A 12,895-nucleotide genomic window follows, 5' to 3' on the forward strand; every position below is an offset into this window, starting at 1 on the left:
TACTCAACAGCTATATGTTGACATAAAAAGATCCAAATTTAGCAATTTCGTAGTTCAAAGATTTTGGGGCAAAGAAGCAATATTTTCTCATGATCCTTTTTCAAAAATATTCTTTGTTCATTTATCCAGCGTCGTACAGAACCCCATTTTGCAATTTACCTTTAAAACCTTACATACACAAAAATATGATTTGTAGAAAAAAACTGTTTTATTACACGTTCTGTATGTCGATTGGTATATTTTTCCTGAATATAAATATTGTAATCATTACGCGTTTCTCTCAAAACTATGTCCGAAAAACACGAATTACTTTTTCATCTTTCATTTCTACTCCGCCAGAGGTGCTACTGTCACTTCTGTTGACCGCTGTACCCTCAAGATCCACGTTATACTCAATTAATATCACTAATTAATTTTCATATTTTTAATATGAACATTATTTTTATTACTTTATTCAATCAAATAAGTGTATATATTCTCAGTCTGCAGTAAAAATATTAAGATGCTATTTTCTTTTGTCCCAATTGTATTTATATAAAGTAACAAATATGTAATATGAAACGTCTAAAATTTGATTACTAAAAAGAAATACGTAATAAAATATTAAAATACTTGAATACTTAAAATACATAAAATAATAATTAAATTATTAATTTTCTGACTAATTAGAAATATATTCTTATTTATTCTGAATTTTTAATGAAACAATCACTCGTTTTTTAATCAACTGAAAAATTCTGTTCGACAATAAAAGTAAACGAAAACAGTTGGATATATATGATTTAGGATGAGAAAGGAATATTTAAGATAATTCCAAAATTGGAATGTATAATAAAAGCGATAAGCAACATTTGCCTAACGAGCTTGAATATATTTGTAGCATTAAATAAGCACTTTCAAAAGATGTATCTGCTCTTCAGCTCTGAGAGCATGCAAAGCACTGAAAAATCATCCTCAAGCTAGCATGATCTGAATATAATTTAAATAGTAAATAATAGGTTGCAGTAAAGTATCTTACGGTCTGGAAGCATGGTATTTTTAAAAAAGGTTTACAAATATTATTTTAAAAAAGTTAGCAGATATTTAAAGTTTTCATAAAGTGACAGAAATCGAACAACATAGAATAACAGACACCACTGTATTTATTAATTAACTTAACTTTTTAATTTATACTATCGGTATTATATCGACGTATAAAAATCGAAAAAATATTTTGTTGTTTAAACAACATTTACATTGAATTTTCTATTTTATGTATTTTAACAGAATATTCAATATGTTTCAATATGTTCTGTCAGTTTACGAAAGTTTCTTTAACTACAGTAAACTCTCGTTAGATTGCCGCGGACGGGGTTGTAGGGGTGGAAAATTTTGCAAGTTCCTAAATTTTTAATTGGAGGAAAAGAAGGAGATGAAAATATATCATTTTCAATGATGGTGGAAGAGTGACATAAGTATGGTTGAAAATTTGTATGAAAGTCAGATCACTAACGTAGCAATATAACGAGACTCCACTGCATCACATTACAAACGGATAATTGTTCCCAACTCTTGTTTGTTTTAATAATTTTAATGAAAAGGCAATTAAGACACCTCAAAATAATAATTGTGAATTTTAGTTTTTACTTATCCGTTTGTGATAGATTTTAAATAGTATTTACAAAATATCTTACATAATAAGGATACAAAAAAATTGATAAATAAACTTGTTGCAGTTGTTTTTGTCTAAAACAAAATTGAAAAAGAAATCGTGTGCTAACTAAATTAATAAGAATGTTAGAAAAAGTTGTGAACAACGTGTACCATTGTTGTTACCTGTGTTTGTTGACTGTGTCAAACGGAGATAACAAAACAAATGGGTGGTAAGAAGGAAAACGTGAATGATACGTACCTGTATCTGCTCGAAGGGTACCTCAAACGTGAATGATTCGTTGTAATAAGGATTAAGAGTGCACTTCTTAATGGACGTTTTCTTTTTCTTCAATCTCTTGCCATTTTGCATCAAAGCAATTTTCACATAGGGATCTGACAGACCACCGACATCCATTTTCTTCAAGTTCTTCGCTTCTAAGATGACCACCGTCAGTTTACCGGCTGTGGGTACGTATCGGAGCGAGAAGCATATATCTCCCAATTTGTTATCCTGTAATTAATAAGTTTTAATTAGGGTTAATTCGATTTCTATTACTTGAATTAATTAATTTTTAGATGGCGGATATTAGGTCATTCAAGACCCAGGCTTTAAATTTATTTTATATTAGGTAAGGACTGTGATACTTGTGGGATATTGTTATAATTGAGTAATAATTGATAAAGAAACTTTATGCAAGTATTTTATACAAAAAGAATAATTAATGTTTTGTTATACAATAAATTTTCGATTACTATATACATTGGTGTAATTAAAGTAGGGGCCAAGAGGTCTAGCTCCTCTAAAAATCTGGAGTGGTCCCTCCACAAAAATGTGGATCTTCACCATTCTACAGGGTGTCCCGTAACGCATTTTCACCCTCTCAGGTGGTGGTAGGTGGGGTGATTCTGAACAACTTTTTCCTTTGCGAAAAAATGGTTTGAAGCTTCCTTTTTGAATTATTAAGAAAAAACACCGACCAATCCGAGCGCGTATAGCGCGCGGGCTCAGGGACGGCAGCGTCGGCTACGACAGCGGGGCTTGACGTAGGTCGCGAACAAACGGCTCGGCGCCTCGTTAGCATAGCACAATAAAAAAATTGAAGTAGTTAAACATTTTTTGTTGTTGTTGAAAAGGAATACGGAATTTAATCTCTTGTCGCCTGTTATTATGTAAACAAGGAAATTTTAAACATTCTAAATAAAAAATAAAAATGCTCACCGAGCGGACCGCCTAGTTCGATGCGGTCACCCAGCCAGGCTCGTGCCTCGGGAAGCAACTCGGACACTTGTTTGTATGGCACAAACCCGTAGCCCAACTCCCAATAGCAGAATTCCCTCCAATATGGCGATACTGCTTGCCCCCCCATCTTGTATAATCCGGTTTCCTTTTTTAACACTCCCTGTATGCCGTGCATACACGCCCGGGGAAATTGTTTTTTCATCTGAGTAGCACGCCCGATGATAGCACGCCCTATTCTGGGGTACGCTGCCCGAAATATTAAGTGGATATGGTCCTCGAAGACCCCACTTCCCAGCTTGCAACCTTCACAACGTGGGTGTTTAGTTGTAGGTTTACGCAAACCGGTCAAGAATTCGCTATACTCCAGGCCCCACTCTTGTAAGCCACAACCACAATCTAGGTCATAATTAGTTTTCCCCCGCAACTCTCCGATTGCCACGTCCCTCATCCTGTCGAAGAGAGCAGGGGACCACTGGCTCTCAGGTATTACCTGAAGAACCCCCCGCTAGTCCTCCTTCCTGATACGTCTTAATGCCTCGCGTCCGCAAGAGCATGTTGGACCTCCCGTCTTCCATGCTCCTCCAAGACCGCAGGCTTTGTCGCAGCACGCTGGGCAGACTCCAAGGTCTCCTCCTCCATTTTGTGCAGAACAGGGGGGTCCGTTCCCCTCACTGTACCTATCTTCTTCACCCCCACATTCTCCGTCCCATAAGGGCCCGCGTCCTCGCCGTTCCGCGTTATTCTGTCCTCTACTGGACGGGCGAGGTACGCTTCCTCCAGCTGCCTCTCGAGCTGTAGGATCCGTAATTCTTGGGGGCTGCTCCACGCCTGCAAGCCGGTGGCCTTCTCGTCAATATCACCTCTAAACAGCACAGTCCCGTCGGAGTATTGACTACTCGTGGCGACACCCGCTGTTCCCCTGGGAATGACCAACGTTTTCAACACTTCGTTGGTGTAGTCTTTTACCCTAACGGCTACCCCCCAACCCCAGGTGTCAAAGGGGGGGGGGGCTGCTACCCGTGTGCTCCCAGCCCAGCTCGCGGGCGAGGTTGCCTCCATATGACTCGTCCACCGCCCATACTACGCCATCCATCCTATTTCCGTGTGGATGGGTTCTGTATGTTAAATCCCAGTTGTGGGCATCATACTGGTTCATATCGAGTCTCATTAGGACGTCCTCCAACTGAGCATCATCCTCACCGTGGCCGAATTGGGCATATGACATAGTCGTCCATGTCTGGCGTGAGGTGTCAAGTGTATATGCCTCGCCCCCCGACCTGCCACTGCCCTGGATACAAAAAGAGCTCCACTCGGTATTGATGACGCTTCGCCAGAACGAACTAGGTGTACGTATCCCCGTCAAGGTGCCGCCACCCCCCTGGGCGTGATAATTTACGGCCCACGAAAAAGTCACCCTCTCGGTTAGGAAGCATCCCGCGAACCAGCTCGTGGTGGTTCCAACTCCGTGTACCGGATCCCTGATGAGTCTGCTCCAGTACTTCTCTGTGTTTAAGGCTCCGGCCGGGAAGGCTATCCGGTCCTGCTGTGCGCCGGAACGTTTGAACACCTCAAAGGCTCGCCTGAGCAGCCTACCACGGGTAAGTCTATCCAGACCACCGCTCTTACACCGGGCCGCGATCTGCACATCGTTTTCAACATTAAATGTGTCGCAGTACGCGTAGCCGGTACCCAGTGCCAAGGACGCCATGTTATTCCAGGCCCCTATCCTAAGCACCGGGTATCTACGGGCCCTCTGCCGCCGTGTGACCCTCTGGTCCATACCCAGGACCGCCGACCACCCCCCGTATGCTCTATAGCTGAGGCCCGTCATCTCCGCCCCAGGATTGAGGCCCATCGCCACCAGTACCGGTCTCGGGGCACCGTAGTAGGCAGAATTCTCTCCACCTCCCATGTTAACCCCCTCGATCTTTTGGTGCCACCGTACTGTCAGAGCCACCGTGAGGGAGTTGATCTCCAGCCAATTGATACCTTTAGGAAAGTATCCGCTCGTATAGTCGGAGAAGGCCGACCGCAGGGATTTGGTCGTGGTGAGAAGACGCCTCACCACGATATCCAGATCTCCACCGATGTTATGTGCCGTGATGTTTCTGTTGCGGGGAAGTTCCCCCCGGTGGTCACAGCTTTGTACCTCATAGTTGGTTGCGCCGAACGACACTGAGGATGTTGTTTTCTTTGGCAATATAAATATGATTTTTGACACCCGGTCAGTGATGTCAATCAACCCCGCCGTCCGGGCAAAGGTCTCCCGCCGGATGCGCTGTTTTCCGTGGCCCTCGACATCTCCTATTACCGCCATACTGTATATGTCGAAGACCTGCGCCAGTGGGTAAGCTAGGTGAGATATAACCCACGCGTCACGTCCTACGCAATCAGGCAAGCTATTATCTGCCAAGGGGATCACACGCACAGTGTCCTGGTAAATATTCCAAGTGTCGCCTACCCTTCCGCCGACCTGCAAGTCACCCCTATTACGAAGGGAAGCCTCTACGACATCCGCCGTGATGAATATGGCCCTGTAGTCCCAGTCCTCTACCTCCCGCGTGGACACGACGATTTTATCCGGCTCATCGGCTGCAGCCCAGGCATATCCCACCCCTGAAGGCTGGACAATCCTCCGTTCTCTCAGTTCGTCGTAGAGATCTATCTTGATAGCCAGGCTCCGGAAATCTGCCCTGCTGTTCCCTATATAGCTATCAAGACCTGCGGCCAGCAATGGGGTGTTACTCATATACCCGTACGTATAGATGGCGGCTTCAGTACGATGTAACCGCCCCTGCCGCAGCCTTGAGTCCACCCCCAGGCTGACCCACTTCAACTTGTCCCAGGCTTCCAAACCCCCAATCAACCTCGAGCCTCCTCCCGTATGCCCAGCACCCGCAGACACAGGGGACGGTGGCTGCCGTCTAGGTCCCTGACGACGCTTCTGGGCTGCGCCCCTGCTGGTTCGCTTGACCTACGGTCACGTTCGGACCCTGCTACCTCAACCGCTCCCTGCCGCACCATTTTTTGAGACGTGGCGATTGCTTCCAAGGCGTCTTGCCTCGCTATCACCTGTGAACATGACGGCCCGGCCTCTTGGTCGTGGATGTCTACCGCGACCTGTCCTCCCGCCTGGTTACTTGGGCCCGCCACTGGTTGCGGAAGTTCAGGAACCCGACCCTGGTTGTCGTCCTTGTCTGTGCCGTCGTCGCTGCTCCCGGTCTCTCCCAAGATACGCGGCCCTCCGTCCACTATGTACATGCCGTCCACCACCCGCACGCCAGGGCAAAAATATTGGTGTAGGGTCCCCGCGTTGGTAAGTGCCTTGCTAGACCGATCGGGCCCCCGCGCGTAGTATACTACTGGGTTCGATAGCAAGGTATCGTATGTAGTTACACCACTAGGACCTTCCTCATGCGTCATTTCGCACGCCTGGTCCCAGAATAGATCAAGCAGAATTTTAAATCTTCCCTCCCGGAAGGCCACCTCACTGCTTACACTATCTATATTGCCGTTCAGTGCGTGCATCTCACGGTTATGGGTTTCGGCTGCCGCATTAACCCACTGTGCGCCCATCTCTCCGTTGGTCAGCCTATCGACGGCATCCCACACCAACCTCTTGTGCTTCTGCTTCTTCTCAGCTACCTCTCTACACTGTTTGCCAGCTAACTCGAAGAATACGCAGAACGGACAGACCCTCTCTCCCCTCAGCGACGCCACGGCCCGATTGGAAGCCAGCATGTAGCTGAACGCGTAAGCCGCCTCATCTTCCGCCTCTACACTGACGCTTAGTGCTGCCTCGAGCTCAGCCCTCTCCTTGCTCAGCTGGGCCACTACTGTAGGATTACCCCCTTTGACCTCCAGTGCAGTATTGATCTCCTCCACTCGTTCGGACACGGCCACATCTGGGTTGTTCAATGCCCATAAGTCTACAGCACTTCTGACGACTTGCGCTCCTACCACGGGCCTGTCTTCCAGGGACCCAATGACGTGCGACTTCCAGACGCTGACCGTGCCGTCTCCCACTCCTAGTTTTTTTAAGGCTTGGGCAACCGCGGCTGCCCATTGTCTATTACCCCCTCCGTTTCCCAAAACTCCCATAATACGGATGGGATCGTCTTTTATCTGTGCTGCTACTTGAGCAGCCCGTAGGCTCAACACCCTCTTGGATTTTCGCTGCCGCACCTTCGGCTTATTTTGAGCCTCCTCCTTTCGATTCTTATCTTTACTCCCGGAATAAACCACCTTACTCCGGGAAGCCTGGTTATCCTCCTCTTCCACTGATTCCAAGCGCGATGCTTTTCGCGTCGGTTTTCTCCTGTTTACCTCGGATGCTGCTGGCGCACCCGCCCCTGTCAATGCCGTCCAGATCGTTAGGCGATCATACTCTGTCCCTCGGCTAGAGGTCTCGTCGCGCGCAAACTTAAACGCTTTGCCTATGTAACCGTTGACGTCCCCTCCGAAGAATTTTTTCCCCTTGCCCTCACATGGACGCACCGGCTTACCAGCTACCTCCACAGCTACTGGTAGCTTGTTTACCGTTGCTGGCTGCGTTAAAGGTACACGCGCGACAGGTGACGGCTCAGCGTCAGAACACCCCTCGTCCTCACTGCTTAATTCGAGCCCGTCCCACTCCATGTTGCGACGCATAGCGTCCAACCTCTCGAGCAAGGCGGGATCGATGATTGCCCCGCCGTTGGAGGGGACCTGCGCCACGCGCATGGTTCGCCCACAGGGACGCCCGGTGTGGGGCAACATCCCATCCATTTGCTCACCCTCGCCTGGTGTACTAACAGACGTTAGTCGATAATCTATGATAACCTTCAACGTCAAAAAACCACCCGTAGACCCCTCGTACCTTCTATATCACCGATTCTTGTCAATAGCAGGTCTACTAGAGTCCGTTCAACCCGCCCAAGGATAATAGCCTAAAGAAGCTTATACCGAAGTATGAAATGAGTTTAGAAAAAAGTTTCTGAAATCTATCTGTCGCTCAGTGGAAAAACCTATACTGTTTTTCCAACCCTAACCCTAACCCTAACCTAAACCTAAACCTAACCCTAACCCTAACCCTAACCCTAAGATAAGGTAAAAAGATAAGGTTGATCTAGAAGGATCTGGCCACGGAGTGGGGAAGATCTTGCATCTTCTGGTAGGAGGACCATGAGGAACGGCATGGCACTTACCCCAGAACCGTCGAAGGGGATTAGTCTATGAATAAAATATTAACAAATAGGAGATATTTACGCGATGATTCCACTTGCAAAACTTTATGGAATTTGTTATTTATTAACCATCTAAATTCGAACAATATATATATTTTTGGTTTATGGTTATTAGCTAACCAAAACGCAAATACATCCTACGATATCCTACAAATACTGCTCGTTCCACTAAAAAATGTAAAATAAAATAATTTTTAACTAAAAATACAACCGACTTCGTGATACGCTAAAACGTGTAATATAATTTATATTTCGTTTATACAACTACGCGATAATTATTAATAAAACCTCTTGCTACATTAACAAAATGCGCTAAACAGTATTAAATAATTTCTATTTCATTTTTACCATCACTCCGCAGCTATTAATAAAACCTATTTAATCGTTAAATAGTATACTAAATACATTTCAATCTTTTCGGATGCGGCGCAAAATTAAAAAAAGCCGAATAAACGATACTGTCAATAACGATTTGATTGCGGTATGGCGAACTTGGTAATTAATAAGTCATAAGAGAAAATATGGAACGTTGTAGATATGGCTGATAACATTTGTATTTGTAACGTTTGTATCAGAAGTTAATAACATTTCTGATGTATAAAGGTCTAATCTAATTTCCCTTGTTCATATTTTTCATTAAGAATTTAATATTTTAATGCCGAGGATATATCTAAATTTTAATACTTCTTTTTGGAATTTATAAAGCTTTATTTTAATTTAATTTAATTACTTTAAAATATGTACTCAAATGAATTCATCTATTTGCCCTATTCACATCCTCAGATATTGTTTTTTAATATAACTCACCTGACAGATCTATTAATATCTTCTATTATTATTAATTCATCTATAATGATCTGCTTTCAAACGTTTACATTTGAATTATTTCAAAATAGATGTTCAAATCAATTTATCTAATTACTTAATTAATATCTTCAGACTATTAATCAGTTAATGTTAACTCATTTATAATGTTCTATTTTCAAGTGTTTATTAAGTTCTCTAGAAAGCTTGTAAGTACTTACCACTTTCAGAGGTACAAACAAAGTTCAATATTTTAATTAGTTGGAACAGGCAGTGTTTAAAAGGAAAATAATTCAAAGAGTATGTAATTGAAATTAGAGTGAATGGGAATGATGAAACCTTAAAAAAACAGGAGAACAATATGTTGTCACAATTATGAAATAGTGAAGGATAAAGATATTAATTCTGTGGCTTAGTATAAGAATTATTGTCATATTGTTGCAAAAATAAGTTAAACCTGCTATTTAGTTAGTAAATAATAGTAAAATACAACAATTTCAAATTCTATCTAGAAATGATAAAATTTTAATGGCATTTGTATGTATTAATGTCAATATTTTTCATGAAATAAACTTATTTAATAAATTAATAAAAACACAAATAGGATAAGCTTTAATTTTCTCTTTTTTTATTAGAAAAGTAATTTAAACCAGTAGAAACTTCTATGTAATAAATTATTTAAACGTGAATTTTTTAACATATCTTTAAGTGCTTATATTTCAACTTTTTAAATACTGACATAAATACCTCTTGCACCATGCCATAGAATTCTAATAACGGAAAGTTATTATTTCGCTCAAAGGTTATATATTCAAATAAATTTACCTGACCACCTTCACCCTCGACACTTTGCAGTTCCCTCCATTCTTCAATCGTTTGAGCCAAATCAACCTGGCAGAGTGGAACCTTCACTTCACCGATTTGGTCGTGTTTCGAGAACCTGTCGAAATCGAAGATCGCGAAAACGAGCGTCTTGTTCATGGCGTCTGCGTAAGGAACACCCTAGGAAACAAGCAGCCTCGTTCATTTTCCATTGAAGAAAAAGTGGGTCGTCTCGTTCGGTGGTTGTCCGAAAAGAATTGAAGAGAAAACGCAATTGACTAACCTTGAATGTGAAAGTTTCATTGAAAACCGGACTGAGAGTTTTCCTGTGCACTTTCGTTTCGAATTTTTTCTTCTTATCCGGTAACAGATACACCTTCACGTACGGGTCGGACGTACCACCCATGTCCAATGCTGGAAGGTCTTCAGCTTGTATCACCGTCACTGCCAAACTGTTCGTGTTGAAGTCGTATTCGAGCTGTAAATATTGAAATAATTATTCTTTAACACTTTCGTTGCCGCACTATTTAATGTATTGCACTATTAAAAGTCTGGTCTGATGCCAAAATCTTTTTAGTTGAATACTACTATTAAGAGCCAACATTTCAATAATATAATCCTACTATTAAATTTCAAGTGTTGTATAGTAAATAAAAAAAGAAATAAAAATATGGAACCAGTCGGTCACACAGCATCTATACCGTAGTTCACCAGAGTCCATAACTGCGACGCGCAGGTTGGAAGATGGTGGGGGTACGCAGCGACCTCTTTGCTAATCGCTTTCCACTTCGTTTGGAAGTATCGCCAATCAGGGCGAAGATGCGCACTGGAGAAGCGCGAAGAACGAAAACTGGTCTTTTCGCAGTTATGGACTCTGGTGAACTGCGGTATAGAACATCATACTCCACGTGATCAAGCGATCACACTGGCAACCAATCTGTTAAAAGGTACTCGGTCTCGTCAATGGAAAAATTGTAAACAAAATTTTGTTCTGAAGCATTCTGTGTTTTTAAAATGAAGATTTTGTATACCTGCATTTTATAAACGTTTTCTTAAGCAATTATTATTTTGTATTTGAATAAATGTGTTATGAAATAATCTTGCAAATAGTTTTTAACATTTTTATAAATAATTTTGTGCCACTGACCATTGGCGTAACTAGGACTTTTCTCTAAGATGGGCCAGGTCTCTTAGTTTTATTAACAATGTCAAATGTTGTATATCTTGCATTTCGTAAGATTTTATGAGAGAATTTCAGAATTTGGAAATTTTAGAATTTTAGAATGTTAATACATATGTTGGAAGCTCTGAATTAAAAAATTAAAAACTTTTAGAATTTTAAAACCTTAAAATCTTAAAATTTCACAATAGTGAAGAGGCTAGCCCAAATGTTAGGTGGGACCAAGAACAGTTTAGCCTCTAGTTAGTTACGCTAATGGCACTGACAGCAGACATTGTGCATGTTGGACAAGTTGTATTTCCTCGTATTTTTCGTAATTTTTGTGATATTCCTTTTAAAAAAATATAGCCTGTAACCGGTTAGGTGGAGTCTGAGACTCCAACGATTTTCACTTAAAAAAAAAGTATAGCTAGTTTTTAAATAAAATAGCTATAACTCACAATCCTAATTTTGTACATATATATATTTTTTTGTTATTTATTCTCTGAACAATTCTGTTGGATTTTCTAGGACCCACATAAGTACTTACTACATGACTAAATGACTGTCATACCAGCTACTGGATAAATTACAAGAAGTCAATTGTAATTCACTGTAAGCATCAGAATACTTTTGTGACATCAAACGTCATTTGTTTGTTTCTTATGTTTAAACTTTCTTATAGAAACAAGCAATAATGTTAAAAGAAATTGTGTATCGTGATCAGATCAAGCTTCCCTAAGGAAAATAGCGATATAGAGGACGCAGAAATTCTCAAAATCCTAATTTGGACGATATGAACATTAAAAATGATTTACAAACAAAATAATATGTTTTTCAATTATTAAAAAAATCATTGCAATCAGAGGGGAAGTAGATTTTCTACAAGTTCATCATTAAATGTTATAAAAACTGTATACTTGAAAAGTATAAATAATAAAGTAAATAATGATTCAAATTTTCCCGCGTAAATGTTTATACGCAAGTGGTGGGAGGTCGCAGACCTATATATACAGGGTGTCCCAGAAAGAGTAAGAATCTCTTGGAGGGGTGTTGCTTTAGAACGTGCTGTTGCCGCGTTTGTTCATAACCATGATTCGAACATAATCAGTAGCCAACACTCTTGCGGTTTAGGCCGCGCTCAATAACTCAAAAATGAAGCCTTAACCAACATTTTGATAAAAGAAAAAGTTGTTCAGAATCACCTCAGCAATCATCCCTCCAAGGGGTTCTCACCCTTTCCGGGACACTGTGTATGGGGACCCCCTTCGCTACGTTGTTATTTTCGCCGAGAATGCCTACGGGGAAGCGCGGTATAATGTATCAGTTGTATAAAATAAATGTGCAGATTCTCTAGAATCTACATATTATAAACATAAAGAAATATTTAAAAAATAGTGTTAATAGACGTGTAAGAAATATTTGTACAATTCTTACGTGTCTGAAAATAATGAAGGTAATTATAGTGGTAGCAATTATTGGTTAACTCTATCTATATTAAAATTTTAATTCGTTGAAACAATTTTTATCCGGACAAAACACTTAAGAAGTGCAGTGTACAAAATTCTACAAACAAAACTCGTTAAAAAATTAAAAGATACACACCTTGTATTGAAGTCTACCGAGTTTCACCTCACTCTGCTTGCTTTCAGCTTCGTCCGGCTCCTCAGCATTGTCGGTCAATTCTTCCATATCCGGCTGAACCTTAACAAGTGGAAGTGGATTCCACGAGTGTAGAATGTGCGTCTAATATCTACATAATGACACGGACATCGAGTAACGTACCTTATCTTTGTACGTGCTTCCTAACAGTTGCACCGATTTCAAATCTACTGCACCCTTCAACCCTTTCTTGCCGTCCTTGGATCGTCTTTTGCGACAGCATCTTCTTATGCAGCAGAAGCATATCCCGAGAACTACTACTCCTACAGCTACTCAAGCGATATCAAACATATGAATATTTGTAATAAAATTTTATATTTAATAAAACAGAAAAATTATTAGTGAAAGTAA

General features: G+C 41.3%; 1 protein-coding gene across 5 annotated transcripts in view; it reads right to left on the minus strand.

The window, feature by feature from the left end:
* Positions 1-12,895, minus strand: part of Syt1 (synaptotagmin 1) — a 49,776-nt gene that overhangs the window by 14,063 nt on the left and 22,818 nt on the right. For 2 of the 5 annotated variants that reach the window (XM_034327465.2, XM_034327464.2), the window contains exons 4-8: positions 12,668-12,813; positions 12,488-12,586; positions 10,007-10,201; positions 9,727-9,903; positions 1,892-2,143 (exon numbers count right to left, since the gene is read on the minus strand). In XM_034327465.2, the coding sequence (XP_034183356.1) occupies positions 1,892-2,143; positions 9,727-9,903; positions 10,007-10,201; positions 12,488-12,586; positions 12,668-12,813 (869 nt within the window). The other 3 variants (XM_076691143.1, XM_034327466.2, XR_004581785.2) reach the window with 3 other exon arrangements.

Source organism: Osmia lignaria, chromosome 2, assembly GCF_051020975.1.
Source record: "Osmia lignaria lignaria isolate PbOS001 chromosome 2, iyOsmLign1, whole genome shotgun sequence".
NCBI lineage: Eukaryota > Metazoa > Arthropoda > Insecta > Hymenoptera > Megachilidae > Osmia > Osmia lignaria.